The 25,101-nt window shown below is 36.1% G+C and overlaps 1 protein-coding gene across 2 annotated transcripts in view; it reads left to right on the top strand.

The window, feature by feature from the left end:
* RBBP6 (RB binding protein 6, ubiquitin ligase) overlaps positions 1-23,307 on the top strand; it is a 32,436-nt gene extending 9,129 nt beyond the window's left edge. Inside the window, exons 4-18 of one of the 2 annotated variants that reach the window (XM_036278762.1) lie at positions 3,730-3,774; positions 5,827-5,915; positions 6,030-6,126; positions 6,475-6,614; positions 9,131-9,303; positions 11,294-11,397; positions 11,520-11,857; positions 13,576-13,672; positions 13,815-13,893; positions 13,992-14,046; positions 15,395-15,463; positions 17,597-17,959; positions 18,247-18,348; positions 19,217-20,971; positions 21,329-23,307. In XM_036278762.1, coding sequence (XP_036134655.1) covers positions 3,730-3,774; positions 5,827-5,915; positions 6,030-6,126; positions 6,475-6,614; positions 9,131-9,303; positions 11,294-11,397; positions 11,520-11,857; positions 13,576-13,672; positions 13,815-13,893; positions 13,992-14,046; positions 15,395-15,463; positions 17,597-17,959; positions 18,247-18,348; positions 19,217-20,971; positions 21,329-22,946 — 5,124 coding nt within the window. In that variant the 3' untranslated portion in view covers positions 22,947-23,307. The remainder of the gene's footprint in view (positions 1-3,729; positions 3,775-5,826; positions 5,916-6,029; positions 6,127-6,474; positions 6,615-9,130; positions 9,304-11,293; positions 11,398-11,519; positions 11,858-13,575; positions 13,673-13,814; positions 13,894-13,991; positions 14,047-15,394; positions 15,464-17,596; positions 17,960-18,246; positions 18,349-19,216; positions 20,972-21,328) is intronic. The other variant, XM_036278763.1, reaches the window with a different exon arrangement.
* Positions 23,308-25,101: the final 1,794 nt, after the last annotated feature.

Below are 25,101 nucleotides of genomic sequence, written 5' to 3'. Positions count from 1 at the left end.
GATTTCCAGAGACCATTTATGCAGCTTTAGTTTGCTTTATTTGGCAAATTTGAGCTTCAGTTCTTTGTTTCTATCCATACTATAAAATGAAACCTGAAATTGGTCCCCCACAAGTATATCTATGTCTCCTCAATGATTTTGATGATTTCATACAATTGAGTACATTATTTTCAAATTTTAATACAAGGTCTTTCAGGTCTAGTCTGCTCGGTTGTCCAAATTAAAATATTTTCCTCTTTCTCATAAGATATTAAAATGCATCAATTGTAAGCTAATTGAGAGCTGTAGCTTATGAAAGGTAACTGCCCTTAACCAGGGTAAAGTCTTAATTTTATCACAGATTTACCTGAAGTATGACACTGATTTGGCTTTGAGCTAATACTTAGTAGCATTCCTCAGTTGTGGGGTGAAGCATCTTGTTTCCAAACACAAGTCTGCAGTAATCGGGTTCTGTAAACTGGATGGTTCTCTATACAGTTGACTGCTTAGGCTGATTTGTACACAAGATGTCTGAAATCTTCACTTAGAATTTAAGAGTACTGCTTGCTGTTTCACTTTATCCTTTCTAAATACTGATCTTGAATTGTGTATCAGGCATTTCACTAACCTTGGATCATTGGATCTTAAACATGATAACATAGAAAATCTGAACTTTGGACTTGTTCTTTAAAATATATATGGCCTTTAGTTCCCATGGAACTAAATACAGTGATTCCAAACTCATAGTGTTTGGGGTTCCCCCCTCTTTTGGGGTATATGGGTTTTTGTTTTTTTTTAAGCATACTGCTGTAAAAACTGTCCAAGTTTCTGTTTTGCTGGTGATTGGTTTAAAACTGATTTTTATGTATCCAAATGCTAGCACAAAATAGATGGCTATCCTGGTGACTGTAGTAGTTAATGTAACACATTTTGTATGAAGTACATTTTATATAGTATTTAAACTAATTCAGATGAAGTTTTATTTCTTGAAAACAGTTATTTCCCTTTTGTTTATTAGCATGTGTATAAACACAAATCACATGTTCATAAATAAAGTTAACATTCTTTTAGCCTTGTGTGTTCCCTGGCATGTCTGTATTACACTTATAAGAAGCAGTTTATTTTATGCTTATTTAGGTTTCTCTTTCTTTCTTTTTTATTTTTTTAGTACTTTAAAAGTGGCTTTAATTTTTAGGTAGAATTATCTGAAATGGAGACATTAGATAACAATATCCCCGTCATTTATTTGGTTGGGGTACATTTGCTGACATTTAGGATGAGAGAAGAGATTCACCAAGCATAATTTATTCCCATCTTAGGAGGCTTAAGAATCACATGTATCGTACACATTCACAAAAGTCACTAAACCAGGTTTTTAAATTCTGATTAGTAAAAGTGAATGTATGTACATTTTGGTAACTTGGCCATCTCTAACCAAGGATGGCTATTTCTGTCTGTACTACTCAGCTTTGTTTACTTAGTTGCCTTTCCATGTTGAGACTCTAAAACTGGGTGCTCTTCCTACTAACTTAACATCAGAATTACATTATGTAGGGTCCTTAAATTTCAAGCAGGTATATTTGGCATTAAAGATTGTAGATTCTTGCTCCTGGAAGCAATACCACAAATTACATGTGGGGAGGTGTCTTAATTTTAATGTCTACAGTGTACATTGATCAGTTGTTGTGAAGACTGCTTATTTTAAATGTGGCAGAATTTTTTTTATCAGTAGTATCTGGGAGTTACTGTATTTATTGCTGTTTAGTGCATACAAATTTCTAGTCATTTCTGAATCATTCCTTGTCAGCAGTTTTCACTTATTTCTTCATACCTTGCTATATGTAGAAGACAATTAGATGCCCTTCTAAATTTGTGGTACATTTGACTTCCTGTGGATTATAAAGTAGGTAGGTGCTATGGTGATTATTTGGTGGCAAAAAGTGATTTAGATGCTGTTGAATATCTGAAACCACTTTCAACCCAATAAATATACAATACAATACTCATAACAGGTTGGCAGAAAGCTAAAAAGAAAGGGCAGAAAGCCTGGCATAACAGAAAGCTATATTTTAAGTGGTAGGAGTGGGAAGAACAAAAATATTAGTTTTTTAGTTTCATTGGTAAGAAAGTTAATATAACTGATTACTTTCTTTCTAAGGAAATGATCAGTATCATATTCTAGGTAGTAATGGATCGTTTTTTAAAGGCTGTTTATTTCATTAGTTAGAAGCATAGTATATATAGATGATGGCTGAGAGCAGTTTATTCAGTTCTTATTATTTAAATTCAGGTAAAATTCCTGGTTGATATAAAATGTAACCCTTTTTAAAATAGATTGACTAGGTCAGTATATTCTGGCTAAAAGTAGGATATTGTAAATTCTTTCAAAAAATTTTTTAAATTTACCCCTTGAGACTGGACAAGGGTGAGAACCCAATGGTGGATTATATATAGCTGTATATTAGGAATGTGGGATTAGTGCATTATGAACTCTAGAGTCCCTCAGTATATAGAACTAAGAACCTTTTGTTTAAGTATCTCAAAAATAATATCCATCAAACTAATTTTTAAAATCCTAAGATATTTATAAGATGTATTTTAAATTTAACCAACATTATTTTTATTTGCATTTATTGAATTCCTACTGTGGTGGGCATTGTGCTAAGAACTTCACATTGAAACTTGTTACATTTCTGTTCGGAACTCTTAAAACCATACTGCTCCTCTTCAGTTCTCTGGAATACTTGAAAAATACCTAATGAAGACTCACTTTTTTTTTTTTCTTTGATTCAGACATCTTGTTACATTCTCTCCATTTTAAACTAGAGTTATGGACCAATAATGCATGAGAGAATTATAACATCCTCCTAAGTACGTAGGAAGTTAATGTTTTTATTTGGGTACACCTTTAGGGAAATTGTATCTTCAAAGTTACATGCTAAAGATATGTGTATGTGTGTGTGTGTACACATATGCACATACATATACACTTTAAAAAAACATATTAAAATCATGCCAGGGACCGAATAATGCAAAATTTTGGAATGTCACGTTTAAAAATACATTTTTTAAAGCTCCCTTATAGTTTTCATTTATCATACTTGCCCCATTTGATAACTTTTTCCCTTCACATATTAAAGTCATCCTCATATGTGCTACTCTGTTTGCCCCAGGGCACCTTTTGTTTGGCCTAACATCTTTGCCCTGATAGAGCTGTGGTTTCTTTGTCAAGAATCTAATGTTGAGCAATATATGCTGAAAAAAAAGAAAAAGTCACAATTATGTGGTAGCCTTTAAAGAACTGCTTATTTTACAGTTTATATAATGTCATTCCAGGAAACTTAGATTTCTTGCTCTCTCTTCTAGTGTCCATTAATTATCTTGAGCATCATCAAATTTAGAGACTATTGACAAACACTGGACTCTTTCTTATTTAGCATTTAGTTACCAGTCTGAATAGATTAGAACACCTATGTGATATACTTTTCTTTACCCTGTTTACTCATTGTGATCGAGCCCCCCTCAGCTGTTAGCCTTTATTACTGTGTGTGAAACATGTAGGGAAAGATAAGGGGGGGGGCGTAAGCAACACTTTAGCTTTAAAACATTTTTTAGAAAGTAACATTCTTTAGAAAACTTCTAGGAAAATGCCCAATATTTAAACATTAAGTGGCAGTAGGGACTAAATGATCACTTTCTCGGATGTTTTCAGTGTGGAACTTGAATGTGTGTTTAATTTTTTGTGAACAGATTGATGACTCTTCTGCGTCTATTTCTCTGGCCCAGCTTACAAAGGTATATATACATATATTTTTGAAAATATAAATCTTTTTTTAACATCGTATTTTTATGTGGAACAATTATTTTTGGAGGGATTGGGTGGGGGAGGAGATATTTTGTAAAAACATTGTATATATTATTACTATCCTGTAAAGAGTAGTTGTGGTTTTGAGAAGATAGGGGGAGTATTTTGTCAGCCTCACCATAATGTTGGAATATTTTCATCTTCAAGACAGAAGAAACACAATGAAGCCACACTTACTTTTTTCCCTCATATATTTTGTTTAATTATACATTGGAAACTAACAAAGTTCTGAAGGAATTCCCTGGTTTTGGCTGTAAATTATGTGGACTTCCTTTAAGCAGCCAAATAGAAACTTTCCTTTACATGGACGATTACGTGGTTCTTTCTTGAATATTTGAATTGAACCCATGAAGGTCAATATATTAAATGTAATACAGTTACTTCTTTATGCTATAGCTTGTAGTCTGTCTGCATTAGAAAAAGTTTTAAACAACCTAATTTGTTTGAACACAGACTACATGAATTGTGTAAATGTATAAAGCTGTTTGCAGGAATATACCAATGTGTATGTTTAGCAGGGGGGCAATTGTTACCTCCTGAAATCATTGTATATGCCATGTTTTGCTCTAAGATTGCTTACATTTTCTGCTCAACAATGTGTACTTTTTATTTGGGAAAGCACTAGTGATGAACTACTTTTTAAAACAATAGATTTAGCTTGCAAATCATGCCTTTTTTTTTTTTTTTTAAAGGGCAAATATTACAGAATAGGTAGATTTTTCAGGGCCAAAAAGGAAGTTTTCCAAAAATCTTTTTTTCCCTACTATCACAAATGTAAAACAAAATTTAGCAACTAAGATTAATGAGTTGATAGGTTTTCCATTGGTGCTGTCCTTCTTTTCCCTTGGCTTTGTTATAGGGTGTGTTTATTTCCCCTAGAATGTACCCCCAAAAGTGTCCTAGTTACAAATACAGCTTTAAGTTCCTGTTCTGGGAAAACTAAATAAAAATTGATGACTCTAAAACATAAAGTGGGCTGAAACCATCCTCTCATAATTTTCTAATACAAAGTGGTTTAGCATAGAGTTAACATTATTAGCAGCTTGTAGTTTACTGTTTTAATTCTTATGTACTGTAAGGACCATATTTAAGTTTGGGTCTATTCCTACCATTGTTTCTCTGTGGAAAGCAGTTGGGGAGTTTTGGAGGTTTGGGGGATTTTTTAACTATTTGTAAATGAATGTTTGGGTTCAAACAAATTAGTTGTTCAACATATGTAATCCAGTTTTCTGTAAATGTTGCTGTTTTAAGCTCTGTTAATGTTAAGCATTTTTTGTATATAAAATTACAATAAAATGTTAAAACTGGTTGCTTGTTTTGTGAATGAATGTAAAGATAGAAACCCAACGAATGACTGATACGAGTGCTAGATGCCTGAACATTCAAGTTATTGGGACTCACTGCCTTAGACCCTGCTTATATCTAGATTTGTTTGTACCTTGAAGGTGAAATTCATCATAGTTTGGAGAGTCGGATTTAAAATTATGAACACTCATTGCATGTGCTTTGTATTTAATTTGAAACTGACACTGCTCCCTAAAGGGCCTTCTGATTTTTAGTATCAGCTGCATAATGTGTTCAGTTATTCTGCCCCCAACCCTATCTTCCAGTTGTAAGTTAAATTACAGCCTTAATGCTATGACACTTAAATTATTTTTAAGGTTGAAAAACATCAAGTATTTCTCTCTAAACTTAAACTCAGTTTTTAACTCTTAGAGGAGTAGTGTGTAGATCCTAACGCAAGATACAAACAGGGTCTAAGGTTTGAGTGCTCCCAGAAAGACTTTTCTCCAGCCCTGCAGACACTCAAAACACCTGAGGAACTCCTGGTACCTCTTCTGGGTTATACATGTAAATAGCTGTTTTTGTTTTTTTTTTGCAAGATTAGATACTGCTCTTTACAGGATGAGTGGTGTTGTCTTTGGCTGTGTGGTCTTAAATGTGTTTCTAATGTGTGTGTCAAATAATTACCTGTTAAACAGACTGCCAATCTGGCTGAAGCCAATGCTTCTGAAGAAGATAAAATTAAAGCAATGATGTCGCAATCTGGCCATGAATACGACCCAATCAAGTAAGTTTATAGGTACTTTATACTAATAGTGTCTTTAGGGTGGGTTTCTCCCCCAATCAGAAGCATAATTTTTTTCAAGTATTTGTGTACATGTAATTTTTTTCTCCCTTTCAGTTACATGAAGAAACCTCTAGGTCCACCACCTCCATCTTACACCTGTTTCCGCTGTGGTAAACCTGGCCATTATATTAAGAATTGCCCAACAAATGGGGTAAGTCCAGAGTATAAAACATGGCACAGCTTATTTTTGTTACAATTATTTATTAGCAGTTTTATTTTTCTTGGTAAATACTGTCCTATAGTACAGTGGTAAATGACCACAGCCTCTGGAGCCAAATTGCCTTGCTCCAGATCCTATCTCATCTACCTAATAGCTGAGTGAGCTTGGGCAAGTTACTGGATTTCTCCAAGCCTGTTACTTTTTGCCTGTGAAATGACTATTGTAAGGAGTAAATCAAATCTCGTAAAGCACTACACATAATATATGTAGCTAGTGAACACTGCATGTTAGCTAATATTAAATTTATCTTCCTTTTCTCTCCTTTTTTCATCTAAAAAGGATAAGAACTTTGAATCTGGTCCTAGGATTAAAAAGAGCACTGGCATTCCCAGAAGTTTCATGATGGAAGTGAAAGACCCTAACATGAAAGGTGCAATGCTCACTAACACAGGAAAATACGCAATACCAACTATAGATGCGTGAGTATTCACATTAGGTGTGGCCTGTGAGGGCTGCAGTTAGTCCAGGTTACAGTGTTCTGTTTAGTCTTGGGCTTGGGACTTCTGTGTTATGAATGAGAGGCTGCAGTCTGCTCCATTTAAAGCATATTTAAAATGGATTTGGAGGCTTTTGTTACCAGAGAGTGCCACTTCCCTTGTAGTCTTCTAGTTTTTTTCTTTTTCTGTCATTTCCTGCTTTCTTCCTCATTCATATACATACTCCCACATAATCTTACATGCCACTTGAACTTTTAAGTGAACAAGACAAATATCTTAATCACTTTGAGAACCAAGAGGCTTAAGAGTTAAAGTTCTGCAATATGCCAAGGCAAATGTAAGTGCCAAGAAGAAGTGAAATACTGAGGTATCTGTGTGAGTCTTAAGATTCTCAAATGTGGTATTTTTTTGTAAGCCATTAGTTGAGGTTGTCACTAGCACTATAAGCTATGCCTTAATGCTCATTTTTAATGTGTTTTCAAATTTTGTTTTATGAGCTAATTTTTTTAATGAAATGGATAAACCTTGAAAACCTAGGAAAATAGTTTAACTAAATAAGTTCCATTTTATATGCTCTTACTAATGTTTCTAATTACTTTTTTTGTTACCATTAACAGCTGTGAACTCACACAACACGATATTAAGTGTTTTGGACTGTGGTTCTCTAACATGGTGCATAAGAATCTTTTACATTCAATGTAAAAGGGGGCTGCAGCTCCCCTGACCCCGTTAGATGCAGAAGCTATGTGCTAGGACTCCGATTCTATATTCCTAACAGGTCTTCCAGGAGATTGTGAAGTTACCCTGACAGACCTCATTTCAGAAAATAGATGTCCCTGTTCTTAATGACACACAAAAGAAATTTGTAACATAGTTTTTCCTCAGCTTCTTGCTGTGTTGTTGAAAGTAGTATAGTGAGCGTGAGAGGATAGTGAAAATGGCTGTGCCATGGAGTGATTTCGAAAAGATTGAGTATTTCTGCATAGCTACTTCAATAAAAATCGTTTGTTTTCAGATAAGAATTAATGTTTTCTTAAGTTCCCTACCCTGCTCATTCTCTTAACTTCACCTCCATCTGTTTATCAGTTACCGTCTTGTGTTTTGTGGTTCATCTTAGAGCAGTCTGTTACGCTGTTTCTGATTCAGACATTTCATACATGCTTTCAAACAAGTTTAGGTTGAAATTGATCATTTTTTTTACAGACACAATTTAAGAGCAGACCGCTTCATCTTAGTAATATATAGAAGTAAAAGTATTTAAATACATACTTGTGCTGGGAAAATTGCCATCATCTGTGAACCATAGCTAATAATTAACTTCATTGCCTTTGAATGCTAAAATACAAAAAGTCCATTTGTGCCAAACACAAAGCAAATGCTGGGGAAAATGGGAGCCCAAATATTTTAATTGAAACTTTCACCCTCTCCACTAACACCACTAATAAGCAACTCAGACTCTTCTTCTGTTTCTTTTTCTATCCTCTCTTCTCGTTTTTTTGTTTTGTTTTGTTTTGTTTCCCTTTTCTCTCTCGGGCAGTGGGAGACTCCTCTTTCACAAATTGGGAACAGTGGGGCATAAGCAAATTGACACTTATTTCTGGAATCGTGGTGATGTCTGTGGAGCAGCTGCAGCACAAATAACACACCTAAGGTACCTCCTCTGTCCAGCTGAGATAAACACACTGTTCCCAAGTGAGATAGAAGGGATTCTCTGAAATTCCTGTTTCACAAGTAGCCTGATTACAGAGAAGATGGGGGGTGTTGGAAATAATGGTGATGAGTCTGAGAATAGTGTGTTTTGGTTTTTTATTTTTAATATGTTTAATGTCCAACATTTCTGCAAAATACATGTCTACAAAACAATGGACCCAAAATGTTTATTGAGGTGTTACTTTAAATTTTTGTAACACACATTCTAATTATTTAAGGAAAATTGACTATAAATAGATAAATCTTTTAAAAGACTACTTATAAGTAGACCACTGACTATTAATTGTTAATGTGGTTGGTGACATATTTCCTCTTAATTGTCCCAATTTTAGTTTCTTATATTTTGACATTCACTCTAATTACCTTTACAGGTATTGGGACTATTAGACTATGGAGGGGAACTTTATTTCTTCAGGAAACATGATAGGATAGAAAACTGATCAGGGTATTGTCATGTCTAAGTTCAAATCCTATCTCTGCCACTTGTGGCACTGAATGTGCACTTGACCTCTCTGGCCCTCAGTTCTTGAGAGTTAGGGATTCTAAGATCCTTTCAGCCACTGTTAATAGCATTTGTTTGTTTCTTTTTGTATACTTGGTGAGGATTTTATTTTATATGTTTTTGTTGTTTAGACAGAGAATGTTTATAATTGCTCCCTTATTTTGTAAAGTATTACACTCGTGTCAACTACTTAGGCATTGTACTGTATGATATGGTCCCATTATGGTATAGTAGAACTTATACTTTTCCTTCTTAACAGTGTAAAATGCTAAACCTTCTTTTACAGAGAAGCATATGCAATTGGGAAGAAAGAAAAACCACCTTTCTTACCAGAGGAACCATCTTCTTCTTCTGAAGAAGATGACCCTATCCCAGATGAGTTGCTGTGTCTCATCTGCAAAGATATTATGACTGATGCCGTTGTCATTCCCTGCTGTGGAAACAGCTACTGTGATGAATGTAAGGCATGCTGAGTGAGCCTTTGAAGACATATATTTTAGAATATGTATACAGTGGACCCTTGAACAACATGAGGGTTTGGGGTGCTGACCCCCTGTACAGTAAAAAATTCAAGTATAACTTTTGACTCCCCCAAAATATAATTATTGATAGCCAACTGTTGAAGCTTTACTAAAAAAATAGTCAATTAACACATTTTATATGCTATATTATAAACTATATTCTTACAGTAAAGTAAGCTAGAGGAAAGAATATGTTATTAAGAAAATCGTAAGAAAGAGAAAATACTTTTACAGTACTGTACATATTTATTTGAAAAAAATCCATGTATAAGTGGACCCATGCAGTTCATATTCATGTACAAGGGTCAGCTGTTTTACTTGGAAAAGCACTTAGCAACGTTGTGTATTTTAATAGGATAGGAAACGTTGATAATTTAATAGTGAGAGCTCTGTTTTTGCTGCCACTTTTTTTTTAAAACCATAGCCTCTCTGCCCTTTTAATATTAGAATTAACCTCAGGGTGACTGACTATAACTGAGGTTTTATAAAATGTAAAATTCTTGTTTGCTATACATTGTAAATGGTATATAGAACTTAGATAATCTACAAATATTTTAAAATGGTAACTAATTCCTTTTTCTGGATTATGAAAATATCTTAACTATAGCCCCCCTCTTATCTGAGGTTTTGCTTTCTGTGGTTTAAATTAACCTGGGTCAGCCATAGTTCAAAAATATTAAATGGAAAATTCCAGAAATAAACGATTCATAAGTTTTAAATTGTGCGCTGTTCTGAGGAGCATGATAAAATCTTGTGCCGAGCAGGTTTGTCCCACCTGGGACGTGAATCATCCCTTTGTCCAGTGTCTCCAGGCTATAGACACTTTCTACCCATTAGTCACTTAATAGCCATCTTGGTTATCACATCTACTGCCATGGTGTAACAGTTCTTGTATTCAGGTCCACCCTTATTTTATTAATGGCCCCAGAGCATAAAAATAGGGATTCTTGAAATTCAGATACACCAAAGGGAAACTGGAAAGTGCTTCCTTTATGTGAAAAGGTATGTATGTATAGGGGGGAAAAACATAGCATATATAGGGTTTAGTACTACCCGAAGTTTCAGGTATCTATTTGGGGTTTTGGAATGTATTCCCTATCACCCCGTTATGCATAAGGAAAGCATACTCTATTCTTAAATTCCTAAGTGTGATTCAGAACTGCTCTCTGTAAACAAATACCCAAAATTTTGCTATGTGGTTACTTGAGAGTTTTTTTTTTCCTGATCCCTTATGTTAGCACCTTTTTTTCCTGCCACTTATTCTAAGTTTGTCCCTTTTGCTGAAATGAAAATGGTATAATCTGAGAATTTCACTCCTCTGGCCTTTTTTATTTCTAAAGATAGTTTTGAAATACAAATCTGTGTTTGGGGGCCTATAGTGAAGACCAGTGAAGAGAGGAGGCCTCTTTAAGACTTTTGTCAGAGTGTGTCTTGGCTTTAACAAACCACTGATTGCTGATTTTTTTTTTTACTACACTGGAACATAATCAGTCAATATGTAAGTTATTGTTATTCCTGCTTACTGTGCTATAGATGTCTCTGGTTTCGTAGACTGAATAATACTTCTGTTTCTTATAATGCCCTTTTCTCGTAATGATTTTTTTTTTTTTAACCCTATGTAAGCCATGTAAAATTTTGTGTTTTGATTCTTTTTTAGACTAATTTTTTCTGTAATATTTTAATTACTATCTCAACAAAGACAAAAGTATTTGGAAAAGAGTGATTTTTTTTTTCTTAATTTAAATGTTTAAATTATGTTCATGATTTATTTTTTTAAGGCAAAAAGAAGTTAGAGCAGAGTGCTATGAGGCAAGAGATTTTAAGTTTCTTAATTTAAGAATAGAAGTGATTAGTGATGTGTGCTTGGAAAACAGTAATGTAACTGAGCAGTACTACACTTTTATTAATATTTAAAATCTTATACATAGGCATAAGAACAGCACTCTTGGAATCAGATGACCATACATGTCCAACATGTCATCAAAATAATGTCTCTCCTGATGGTTTGATTGCCAATAAATTCTTACGACAGGTAGCTTTCTATTTGTTTTATAATAACCCTTTTATGAAAAAAAAAATTGAAATATTTTAATTGATTTAACTGTACTTAAAACTACATTACATTTTCTACATTTTTATTTTTGGTGTCTGTAGGCTGTCAATAACTTCAAAAATGAAACTGGATATACGAAAAGACTACGAAAACAGCTACCCCCACCACCTCCCCCAATACCACCTCCAAGACCGCTCATTCAACGGAATCTACAGCCTCTAATGAGATCTCCAATATCAAGACAACAGGATCCTCTGATGATTCCAGTGACATCTTCATCAGGTCACCCAGCTCCCTCTATATCTTCATTAACTTCGAATCAGTCTTCCTTAGCCCCTGCTGTGCCTGGAAATTCATCTTCTACCCCAGCGCCTGTGCCAGATATAACTGCAACAGTCTCCATATCGGTCCACTCGGAAAAATCAGATGGACCTTTCCGGTAGGTCTTTGGATTTCTCAGTGTTGGGAAACAAGTGAGAGCAGTAGTGTGGCTTTTATGGTTGTATATTGTTTTAATGACTTGCAATTTGTGCGTCCTTGTGGACCACTGTGCTCAATAAGGTGGGTGACTTGTAAGAAATGGCTTAGCCTTATTTGAATGAAGAGGCAGATGAAGGAGATTGATTGGCAATGATTAAGCATCCCAAGGTCAAAATCTGTGCAAGTTACCAACACCCACTATTAGATACTGAATCATATCCCGTAACAGCTCTGCAGTTGACAAGAGTAAGAATTCACTTGTGGTCATACCGATGGTATTGGCAATGAACAGATGTGAGCAGAACTAAGAACAATTTTGAATAGGTTTAGAAAGGGGGCATAAAACATTGGTAGAGGTACAGAGGCTAGCAATAAGCATTGTTTTGGAGCATAATTACGTAGAAAAGTGGTGTAAACTCACCTAAATGCGCCCACTTGAGAAATGGAAGTTTCACCATGAAGTTCAGTGACTCATAATATATTCTTAAAAAGTCAACAAGTTGTTGTGGATTGGGTTTTTGTGGGTTTTGTTTTTTATCCTCACCCAAGGACATTTTCGCATTTATCTTCAGATAGCGAGGGAGGAAGAGAGAGAGAGAGAGAGGGAAACATCAATGTGAGAGAGACACATCAACTGGCTGCCACCCACATGACCCCAGCCGGGGCCGGGGACAAACCGCAACCAAGGCACACACCCGTAGCGGGAATTGAACCTGGGACTCTGGTCCGCGGGCTGACGCTATAACCACTGAGCCAAACTTGGCCAGGGCTGGGTTTGTTTGTTTTTTTATCTTCACCCGAGAATATGTTGGGGTTATTATTTTTTTGTTTGTTTTTTGTTGTTGGTTTTGGAGAGAGAGGGAAAATAAACAACATTAATTGGTTGCCTCCCACATGCCACATGAAACCTTTTGGTATACGGAATGATGCTCCAACCATCTGAGCCACTTGGCCAGGGCTCAACCAGTTTTAAAAAACAGATGCCAGGGACCTACCTAGTTCCAGACATGCTGAAGCAAAACCTTCAGGTGTGGGACCTTTACATATATTTAAGAAATCCCACTGACCTAAGTAGGTTAGCCTTTTATTTGATTAACAGTGGGAATAAAACCCAGACTTCATTGGAATCTGAGAATTGCCCCTTTGATTTAATGGCAGATCTGGAAGTAGAATTTTTTTTTTTGTCTCACATTTTGAGCTTCCATTTTTTAAAAAAATATTTTTTCTTTATTGATTTTAGTGAGGGGAGAGGGAGAGAAAGATAATAACACTGATGAGAGAGAACATCAGTTGGCCACCTCCTGCATGAGCGCCACTGGGTATCGGGCCCACAACCTGGGCATGTCCCCTGACTGGGAATTATACTGGCGACCTCTTGGAACATGGGTTTGACGCTCAACCACTGAGCCACACCAGCTGGCCTTGAGCTTCTTTTTTTCAAGCTTTATTTTTCTTGCAACTTAACCGATTTCTGTCATATCCATTATAAATCATAGGTGGTGCCTCTTAAGGAGATTTCTTATTACTTTTTACTTGAAGGACTCCCAAAAGTCCAGTCTCTCACTCTCCTCAAAAGTTTTCATCTTTGATTTAACTCATCTTAATGCAGGTGATGAATAAGCAGTTGTAACTTTTAATCTTCCATGTCTAATGACTTTTTAATGTATTGTTTTCTAGGGATTCTGATAATAAAATATTGCCATCTGCAGCCCTTGCATCAGAACATTCAAAGGGAACCTCTTCAATTGCAATTACTGCTCTCATGGAAGAGAAGGTAAGTTTTACTGGCTTTTAAATTTGGAGACTTATTTTTAAACAGTAGAGGGTTTTTTTTGTTTTTTTTGTTTTTTTGGTAGGGTCGGGGTTTAACTATTTTTTTTTTTACTTTTTTTTATTTGTGTTTTATTTTCCTGAAGGGTTACCAGGTGCCTGTACTTGGTGCCCCATCTTTGCTTGGACAGTCATTATTGCATGGACAGCTGATCCCTACAACTGGTGAGTAAAATCATTCTGGTTTGAACGGTTTCACCTTTAACTTGATTTGAACACAATTTAATATTTACTTACTATTTTTGTTTATTTTTGTTTCCAAGGTCCAGTAAGAATAAATGCTGGTCGTCCAGGTGGTGGTCGACCAGGTTGGGAGCAGTAAGTATATGATTAAAATAATCTTCAGCTGACTGTTTTGATCTAGATAATGAAAACTTCAATCTAGGCAGTGTATTGCTGAGTGTCTTTTGTTGTAAACTTTTATAATGTCATGTTAACATAGTTTTTATGTAAAATATCACAACTTCGAAATTATATGAATTGTTTTTTAAAAGAATTCTTTTGTAAACTACAAAGTTTTATAAATTCTTTTGTCTTAAATGGTGATCTTGACAAGGTCTCAGTTAATGAATAACTAAGAATTACTAGAAAGAATAGTTTAAATACTGATAAATACATGTTGAGATTAAAGCCTACCCAACACAAAAGTTCTCATTTTGAATAGTCTGTGTTAATGAATTTACTGCATTTTAAAATCTGTTGGATGTGGTTTTCTGTCCTGAAATAGAAAGAATTTTGATATTCTTATAGGATGTTCTATGGCATTAAAAATCACTAGATTTTATTTATTATCTTTCTATTTATACAAGCATTTCTACCTAGGTAATTCATGTGAACAGGCTTCTATATTTGTATAAATAGGCTTATATTCTAAAACTTTGATCTTTTTTTTGTTTGTTTGTTTGAAAGATAAACCAAATTTCTCTTAGAAAAAATTTGTTAACTGAGAGACTAGCACTTCATCAATAGAAAAAATGTGGGATTTGGAGGCAGGTAGACCTGGGTTTGAATCCCAGCTCCTCCATTTACTTGTGACATGACAGTGGTTTCACCTCAGCCTGTTTCCTCATCTATAGAATTGGATTGATACTGCCCACCTCAACATGTAAAATGCCTATACAGTGCCCAGCAGATAAAGGGCTTTATATCTTTTCTGTAACACTAAGTTTACAGACTAACTTATAGAATGCTAATTAATACATAATGCTGGAAATATATATATATATATATATTTTTTACTATGTTTTTATTGATTTTTTTTTTTTTTTCTTTTAAGGAGAGAGAGAGATAAGAAACATGGATCAGCTGCCTCCTGTACACCCCCTGCTGGGGATCAAACCCGCAACCTGGGCACGTGCCCTGACCCAGAATCAAACTGGGACCTCTCGGTTAAAGGGACGATACTCAGTGCACTGAGCCACACCAGCTGGGCATAATGCAGAAAATATTCTATATTGCAGTGTCATTATTATTGTAATATGTTAATCAGAAAAATTGGTTAATTTAAAGTAAATGTAATGCTTACTCATATCTGCTCTATCTGGAGTCATAATAAGAGTTGGGAACAGGGAGTAAGAAAAAGTTTTCAGAATAGTTAAAATTAGTGTATACACCCTAAAAGGTAATGTGTTTTAATCAAGCCTATTTTATCTTTCTTTCCACACAGTTCTAACAAACTTGGATATCTGGTTTCTCCGCCACAGCAAATTAGAAGGGGGGAGAGGAGCTGCTACAGGTATGCTTGCTAAAAATCTTGAAAAAAACTAATCTGATGAAATACTGAAAAATATAACACAGAGAAATTAAAGCACAGCAGTGATTTACACTTATTTTGCTTAAGTCCTCAGTAGTAGCCCTTAAGAGGCCTAGAAAAAAATAGATTACACTTAGTATTTTAATGATGGTTTTTAAGGCTGCTTCCCACTGACTGCTTTCTTTCTGTCAGCACTTGGTTTACAGATTGTTGGCTTACATTTACTCTTGAGGGTAGAAGGAAGTCACTAAGACCCAGGAGAGTATATAAGTTAACCAGCTCAGCTCCCAAGTGTAAGGAAAGAATTGTGTTTATTTCTTTTCTGTACTCAGTTGTCCCAGTCTTTTTGTTTTTTCTTTTTTCTTTTTTTTCTTAAAGAAGAGACAAGGAGATTGTTAGGGGCTCTTGTCCAGCACAGGCACAAGCAAAGTTAATCTAAGAAATAATAGGTCATACTCACCCCCGGGGTGTAAGGTACTCCAAATTAACTTGATGACAGCATTAGTAAAGGTACATTAAACCTTTGATTTTGTGGACCTCAAGTTAATGGACTTCAGATTTAATGAACAAAATTTCCAGTCTGTATGCAATATGTGAAAATTTACTTATAATTAAATTAACAGAGTTTTTGTTACTGGTTTACTGTTATTTTTAACAAATTTTAGCAAATAGACCATATGTTGGGAAAAACACTGTAGTAATTTTGCTGAAATAAATACTTTTTACATATCTACAATGATAGTCTACATATTTAAATCGAGAGTCACCACTTGGCAGATGATCAGCATGGGATTACACCACATCGTGTGTGGTAATTGGTTCTGTTGTCCTGTGGCATGGCTTTCTGCAGCAGTTTTAATGCATGCCAGCCAATGTTCTGACGTGCACTTAGCCACCCCAGCCTTGTGCATCTGTTTACTTGGCGATGACTGGTGAAGGCACGCATTTACTAGACCTATTCAGTATAAACTTAAAATTACAGTAATGCATATAGAAAATTTTTGTGTGAAATTGAACTTTTCTTACAAACATGTCACATAAGTAAAAACAAGTAAACTAATTTGTCAATTTTTTAACATACCCATTTGGAAAACCTACTTCATTATATAACAGACTTTCAGCTTTAACAGACATTTCCTCTCCCCAAATTAGGCCTTTATATCGAGATTTTTACTGTGTTTTTGAGTGCTCCATTGAGAGTTTTGAACCTTCTGAAATGGGAGGTAATGTTTACTAAATCAGACTCTGAAGAAAGGCTTAAAAGCTGTTGTGTACCAGTAAGCTATAATTTAAAGGCTCTTTAACAGAAAGAACCTCCACTCTTTCATTTAATTTTATTGCTATTTATAATCCTCACCCGAAGGTATGTTTTTCATTGATTTTAGAGAGAAAAGGGAAAGAGAGAGAGTAAAAAAACATTGATGTGAAAGAGAAACATTAATGGGTTGCCTCACGTAAGTGCCCTGACCAGGGATCAAACATGCAACTCTTTGGTGTGCAAACGCTCTAACCATTGAGAAACACTGTCCAGGGCAAGAAACCTACTCTTTTAAAGAAGCCACTATTTCTTTGATGAGGCACAAATCAGAAACGTTAGCCATCACTGTAATTTTTACCTAACCCTTTGAGAGAAAGCAGTGAAATTTTCAGTTATTCATTACAAATGTTAAAACTAGTATTCTGCTTTGGAGGGTCTTTATCTACTTCTTCCCTCAAAAAGATTACAAGAAGTGTTTTTTCTCCTTTTAAACTTTTGAGAAGGTATTTTGGGGAAAATTAAGTGCCTAGGTTATGGCGACAGTTTAGCTACTTCTTTTACAGGAACTAATGAGATCATTATAATAAATGTGAACTTCACAAAAGAGAAATTTTAAATATACCATCACCCATAGAGAAGTCTCCATAAACATATTATCTCAGTCTCTAGGTGGCCTTTATAATTATTTTTACATATAAGTGATGGTACATATAAATGTCAGTGTTCTTATGCTTACTTGTTCTTATTCTATTCCATTGTTTGTAAGTTTGAAAATAATTATGGATAGGAAAGACAAGTTTGTTTGTCTCAGATGATTTTAGTTTGAAGGAATAATATCTTGGAATTTATTTCTCCAGAAGTATAAACCGTGGACGACACCACAGCGAAAGATCACAGAGAACTCAAGGTCCATCACTACCAACAACTCCAGTTTTTGTGCCTGTCCCACCCCCTCCTTTGTACCCGCCTCCTCCACATACGCTGCCTCTCCCTCCAGGTGTTCCTCCACCACAGTTTTCTCCTCAGTTTCCTCCTGGCCAACCACCACCTGCTGGGTATAGTGTCCCTCCCCCAGGGTTCCCTCCAGCGCCAGCCAATTTATCAACACCTTGGGTGTCATCAGGAGTACAGGCCGCTCATTCAAATACCATCCCAACAACACAAGCACCACCTCTGTCCAGGGAAGAATTCTATAGAGAGCAGCGACGGCTAAAAGAAGAGTAAGTATTTTCATTTGAAATTAGGCACTTTCATTTTCTGATGTAACCTTAAGCAGATATCTTTGGAAACATTTTCCAGTGTTTCCAGGTAGTATAAGAAAAATCACCTAGAAATCGAACCAAAGCCATACAAGCAACTTCCTCAGGGATTCCTAGTTATCTGTAGTTTTAAAAGTGGAAAACTAATGGCAATTTCATTCATTTCATTCATGGTCTAATTACATTTGTCTTGTTAGTTTTCTTAAATGGTTTTTGTTAACGTTCACTCTTTAACTTTATTTTACTAGGGAAAAGAAAAAGTCCAAGCTAGATGAGTTTACAAATGATTTTGCTAAGGAATTGATGGAATACAAAAAGATTCAAAAGGAGCGTAGGCGCTCATTTTCCAGGTTAGTGTTTTGCAAGCCTTCACAACAGAATTACAAATGGGACTTTGCATATCCAGGGATTAGCTATGGATATAAATAACACTGCACTTATGGAGTTTTTCTGATTCGGTCCAGATATATAGAGATGGAGACGTAGCTTATTTCCCAATATCCTTCTATTGAAATAATGTCTCAATGTCAATTCTATTGTGTAGAACTAGCAGTCTTGGGGATTAAAGTACCCTTGTCCCTCGAAGTTATTTATAGTGTGAAATAATTGGGAAATGTTTGTGGAAGGAAAGAAATAGGGGAATAGCCAAAGCACATTTCTGATGACCCTGTTACTTAAGGCTACAGCTTTTTGCTGGAACATTAACCTGTGCAATTATGATATATGGTAGAATATAAGTTGCTTTATTGATAGAAAAACTGAATTATAAAAATTCCCTGGAAGTTTGTTTAAAAGACTTATTTTTTAAGCTTACACTTGAAATGCGGTTTCTTTTCAAGCTAGATTATATTGGCCGAGATAGGAAAAAACAGTTACTCATACTTAATTAAATAAGCAGATAGGAAGTAAAATTTACATTTAATTGGCATTTTTTTAAATGTTAAGTTAATTAGCTCATATAACTCACGGTACATTAATGCACTTCACTCTAATTGTTAAGATTTCACTTTTGTTTTGTAACAAGTGATTGATCCTGATCTTTGTGTAGAGTACTTTATTCCATTCCAGTAGAGGCCACTGTGCCTCTTTAATTGTCCAAGATGAAATCTGATATAAAGAAACATGGAACCACAAGGAGAAGCATGCTACAATCTAAGTCTGTGTTTTATTTTGTATATATTTCTCAACTATCAACTATTGTTTTGTTTTTGTTTTTAGGTCTAAATCTCCTTATAGTGGTTCCTCATACTCAAGAAGTTCTTATACTTATTCTAAATCAAGATCTGGTTCAACGCGGTCACGTTCTTATTCTCGATCATTTAGCCGCTCACACTCTCGTTCCTATTCACGATCACCTCCATACCCCAGAAGAGGCAGAGGCAAGAGTCGAAATTACCGTTCACGGTCTAGATCTCATGGATATCATCGATCTAGGTCAAGGTCACCCCCATATAGACGATATCATTCACGATCAAGATCCCCTCAAGCATTTAGGGGACAATCTCCCAACAAACGTACTGTACCTCAAGGGGAAACAGAACGTGAATATTTTAATAGATACAGAGAAGTTCCACCACCTTATGACATGAAAGCTTATTATGGGAGGAGTGTTGACTTTAGAGACCCATTTGAAAAAGAACGTTACCGAGAATGGGAGAGGAAATACAGAGAGTGGTATGAAAAATACTACAAAGGTTATGCAGCTGGAGCACAGCCTCGACCATCAGCAAATAGAGAAAACTTTTCTCCAGAGCGATTTTTACCACTTAATATCAGGAATTCTCCCTTTACAAGAGGCCGGAGAGAAGATTATTCTGGTGGACAAAGTCATAGAAGTCGAAACATAGGTGGCAACTATCCAGAAAAGCTTTCAACAAGAGACAGTCACAATCAGAAGGATAATACAAAGTCAAAAGAGAAGGAGAGTGACAATGCTCCAGGAGATGGTAAAGGAAGCAAACATAAGAAACATAGAAGGAGAAGAAAGGGGGACGAGAGTGAAGGCTTTCTAAACCCAGAGTTATTAGAAACTTCTAGGAAATCAAGAGAACCTACAAGTGGTGAAGAAAATAAAACAGACTCATTATTTATTCTCCCGAGTAGAGATGATGCTACACCAGTTAGAGATGAACCAATGGATGCAGAATCCATCACTTTTAAATCAGTGTCTGAAAAAGACAGGAGAGAAAAGGATAAACCAAAAGCAAAAGGAGACAAGACCAAACGAAAAAATGATGGATCGACTGTGTCCAAAAAAGAAAATGTTGTAAAACCTGCTAAGGGTCCTCAAGAAAAACTAGAGGGAGAGCGTGAAAAATCTCCTCGATCTGAACCTCCACTTAAAAAAACCAAAGAGGAGACTCCAAAGACTGACAGTACTAAATCATCATCTTCCTCTCAAAAAGATGAAAAGACCATTGGCACCCCCAGAAAAGCTCACTCTAAGTCAGCAAAAGAACACCAAGAGACAAAACCTGTCAAAGAGGAAAAAGTGAAGAAGGATTATCCCAAAGATGTCAAATCAGAAAAACTAACTGGTAAGGAAGACAAGACCAAGAAGCCTAATGAGAAAAGTAAGCCTCTTGACAGCAAGGGAGAAAAAAGAAAGAGAAAAACTGAAGAAAAAGGTGTAGATAAAGATTTTGAGTCATCTTCAATGAAAATCTCTAAATTAGAAGTAACTGAAATAGTGAAACCATCACCAAAACGCAAAATGGAACCTGATATTGAAAAGATGGATAGGACCCCGGAAAAGGACAAAACTTCATCAACAGCCCCAGCCAAAAAAATCAAGCTCAACAGAGAAACTGGTAAAAAAATCGGAAGTACAGAAAATGTATCTAATACAAAAGAACCCTCTGAAAAATTGGAGTCAACATCTAGCAAAGTTAAACAAGAAAAAGTCAAAGGAAAGGTCAGACGAAAAGTAACCGGAACTGAAGGATCCAGCTCCACTCTTGTGGACTATACCAGGTATCTGATAGTGGTGGATGGGTGGGTTTGGGTGTTTGTTTTGGGAGAGAATTTTCTTTAATTTTATCCATGTTGGTACTTTTTATTTAAGTGGAATATGTTAAGTAAGAATGTGTATTGATATTGGGGGTTAGGCTGATTTATCTCTAAAGAAAGGAATTGTTAAAGATAAGGTTTTAAGTTTTTGGGGTGAGTCATATTGTTTTTATGCAGTCATATACTTAAATCATTTATATCTCTTAATGCAAAATAATTCCTTTTGGAAGTTAAAAACACATTTAAGTCAGCCTTTTTACATTTATCAGTGTTTAATAAAAGTAAATTATTCACTAATTAAAATATTTTAATTCTTTTAAGTACAAGTTCAACTGGAGGCAGTCCTGTGAGAAAATCTGAAGAAAAAACAGATACAAAGCGAACTGTCATCAAAACTATGGAAGAATATAATAATGACAATACAGCTCCTGCTGAAGATGTCATTATTATGATTCAGGTTCCTCAGTCCAAATGGGATAAAGATGACTTTGAATCTGAAGAAGAAGATGTTAAAGCCACACAGCCTATATCAAGTGTAGGGAAACCTGCCAGTGTTATAAAAAATGTTAGCACTAAACCACCAAATACAGTCAAGTATACTGAAAAAGAAAGTGAGCCAGCAGAGAAACTTCAGAAACTCACCAAGGAAGTGGGCCATGAAATTGTACAGCATGAGGTCAAAAGTTCAAAAAACTCCACATCTAATGAAAAAGGGAAAACCAAAGATAGAGATCACTCGGTGTTGGAAAAGGAAAACCCTGAAAAGAGGAAGAGCAGCACTCAGCCAGAGAAAGATAGTAATTTGGACCGTCTCAATGAACAAGGAAATTTTAAAAGTTTGTCTCAATCTTCCAAAGAGACTAGACCTTCAGATAAGCATGATTCCACTAGAGGTTCTTCAAATAAAGACTTTACTCCCAATAGAGACAAAAAAATGGACTATGACAGTAGAGAATATTCAAGTTCCAAACGTAGAGACGAAAGGAATGAATTAACAAGAAGGAAAGACTCTCCTTCTCGGAGTAAAGATTCTGCATCTGGACAGAAAACTAAGCCAAGGGAGGAGAGAGATTTGCCTAAGAAGGGAACAGGAGATTCCAAAAAAAGTAATTCTAGTCCCTCAAGAGACAAAAAACCTCATGATCATAAAGCCACTTATGATACTAAACGCTTATGTGAAGAGACAAAATCTGTAGATAAAAACCCTTGTAAGGATCGTGAGAAGCATGTATTAGAAACAAGGAACAGTAAAGAGTCAAGTGGCAATAAATTACAATATGTACTTAATCCACCAGACCCACAGATTGAAAAAGAGCAGGTTTCTGGGCAAGTTGACAAGAATGCCACCAAGCCTAAGCCCCAGTTAAGTCACCCCTCTCGACTTTGCTCTGACTTAACTAGAGAAACTGATGAAGCTGCTTTTGAACCAGATTATAATGAAAGTGATAGTGAAAGCAATGCATCAGTAATAAAAGAGGAAGAAGCTTCAGGAAAAATTTCTAAGGAACTGAAAGAAAAAGTTGTGGAGAAAGTGAAAGAGAGCCCAGACACAGCAGCAGTAGCAGCAGCAGCAGCAGCAGCAGCAGCAGCAGCAGCCGCCGCCGCCAGCCAGGTAGGCGTCACCAGGAGCCAGAGTCAGAGCAGTCCTAGTGTCAGTCCAAGTAGAAGTCACAGCCCTTCTGGAAGCCAAACTCGAAGCCACAGTAGCAGTGCCAGCTCTGCAGAAAGTCAGGACAGCAAGAAGAAGAAGAAGAAGAAGGAAAAGAAAAAGCACAAGAAACATAAAAAACATAAGAAGCATAAGAAGCATGCAGGCCCTGAAGCAGAATTGGAAAAAAGCCAGAAACACAAACACAAGAAAAAGAAATCAAAGAAGAGCAAAGATAAAGAAAAGGAGAAGGAGAAAGATGACCAAAAAGTGAAATCTGTCACTGTGTAAATGGACAGATTTTAAAAATTGACTTAATTACTAAGTCATCTGTATTAAATTTTGTTATAATGTAAAGAGATTCAAGCCTTGTAAATAATGATATGGAAGACCCTGTGCTGCACTTAAAATATTGCTGCTTGATTATTTGATTTTTACATCAGAGCTTTATAACACGAACTTTTGTACAGAATTGTGAGTTGTGACCATGTAACATGAGAGTTTTTGCTAGGACCTATTATTTTTAACCACCATTAATTAGTTGGGGTGGAGTTTACTGTGAAATTTTCACATTTGAATTTTTTTAATTGCCTGGCAAAAGCTGGTATCAGTTCTAAAATATCAGCAGAATGATTTGCTGAATTCATTACAATCCCGTTATGTCACTTTTGATTACAATAAAAGTTTTCAGTAAACTTTTCAAATGTGGAATATTACATTATTTGAAGAAAGTAGTGTCATGTCTTTTTCTCTTTCCATTTTCCTATTTAAAATACCCTTTGAGCCTTTAAGGTGAACTGAGTATACAAGATTTTGAAGTAAACAGGACATATGCTTTATTGAGGTGAGTAAGTAGGTGGCCAGAAATAAGCAAAGTGCCAGCTACAAAGGGTACACTGGTGAGCGTCTTTGCCCAGGCAGCAGAAGCACTGCATACAGCTGATGGACGTCCTTCATTACTGTGGCTCAGGAAATGTAGTGTAGGCAGTGAAAAGCTATTCACAGGATTTGGGAGTTAGGACACTTTGGAAACAGCCATATAAATGGATTAAGAAGGCCTGATGGTGGGAAAGGAGAGGGAGAATTCGCATCTCCTTACCTTGACTCCGGGTTTCCAGGGTGTGCATGGCTACAGTACTGTGTGTAGTCGTTGGAACCTGATTTCTAGTGATACGCAAACATGCTTTCTTAAGTATGTTTCTAATGTATAAAGAAAAGTATTAGGTAATTTAAAAGAAAAATTATATAAGGGACCCACAAATGTTATTAACATGAAAGCTGTTCAGGACTCAGTTTGGGAAATGCTGCCTTTCAGTGAAACCCAGTTTCCTTTAATCCCCAGACATCCATCACCAGAGACAGGATGTCCTGCCTACTCCCAGCCCTCCCCACCCCACCACAAACACATTAATCCTTCGGCTTCTATTCTCCAGCCAGACTACACTTCTTTTTAGCCTCACCTGGGGACATGTTTATTCACTTCTTTCTTTTTTTAATGAAAACTCAACTAATCTTTTAAAAGATTTTTAAAATAAGTTTTTAGAGCAGAAGGGAGGGAGAAACATGGATGTGGGAGAGAAACATTGATCAGTTCCTTCTGCATACCCCCTACAGGGGATCAAGCCTACAACTCAGGCATATGCCCTGACTGGGAATCAAACCAGCAACCTTCTTGTTGCACAGGATGACACCCAGCCAACTGAGCTACACTGGCCAGGGCATGTTGATTTTAGAGGAAGAGAGAGAAAACATCAATCAGTTGCTTCCCATATGTGCCCCAACTAGGGATCAAACCCACAACTTTTTGTTGTACAGGACACTGCTCCAGTTAACTGAGCCACCTGGCTAGGGCAAGACTGCACTCTTAGGTCCTTACTAGCAATCTGGACCCAAATCCAGATACCTCCCATACTCAAGATGTTGGCACCCAGAACTCATTTTAATGATAAATTCCATCATGTGGTTGGTTTCATTACCTAGGTCTATTGTCCTTACATCTTTAAGCTCACCTGACCTTCACTTTAACTGCAGCCCACTCATGACAATTTTCTGGAGTTAGTCATCACCTGTGATTGTTTCCTAAATTTAAACTCAACATTTTGTCTACAACCTGGTTGGCTCCATCCTTGTTCAGGCCTGAGGTATCAACTCAACACTTTGTCACTCTTCTTTCTACTGTCCTTTCTGTGGTTGCCTGCACCTTGTCATTTCTACCACACACCATCCCCCTAATCTGCTCACCTTTATCCATCTTGCTGTACCTAAACAGTTTAGCCCCCTAACTTAGGTAAGGGTTCTGAGCACAGCTTAATGAAATTAAAGACTTGAAAGAATTTTTTTTCTTTTTTTAATCCTCACCCGAGGACATTTTTCAACATTTTGTTGAGATAGAGTGGGAGGAAGAGAGAGAGAGAGAGAAACATCGATGTGAAAGGGACACATCGAG

The sequence above is a fragment of the Molossus molossus genome, unplaced genomic scaffold, assembly GCF_014108415.1.
Source record: "Molossus molossus isolate mMolMol1 unplaced genomic scaffold, mMolMol1.p scaffold_m16_p_3, whole genome shotgun sequence".
Lineage (NCBI taxonomy): Eukaryota > Metazoa > Chordata > Mammalia > Chiroptera > Molossidae > Molossus > Molossus molossus.
This window is presented reverse-complemented; position numbering and strand designations above follow the sequence as displayed.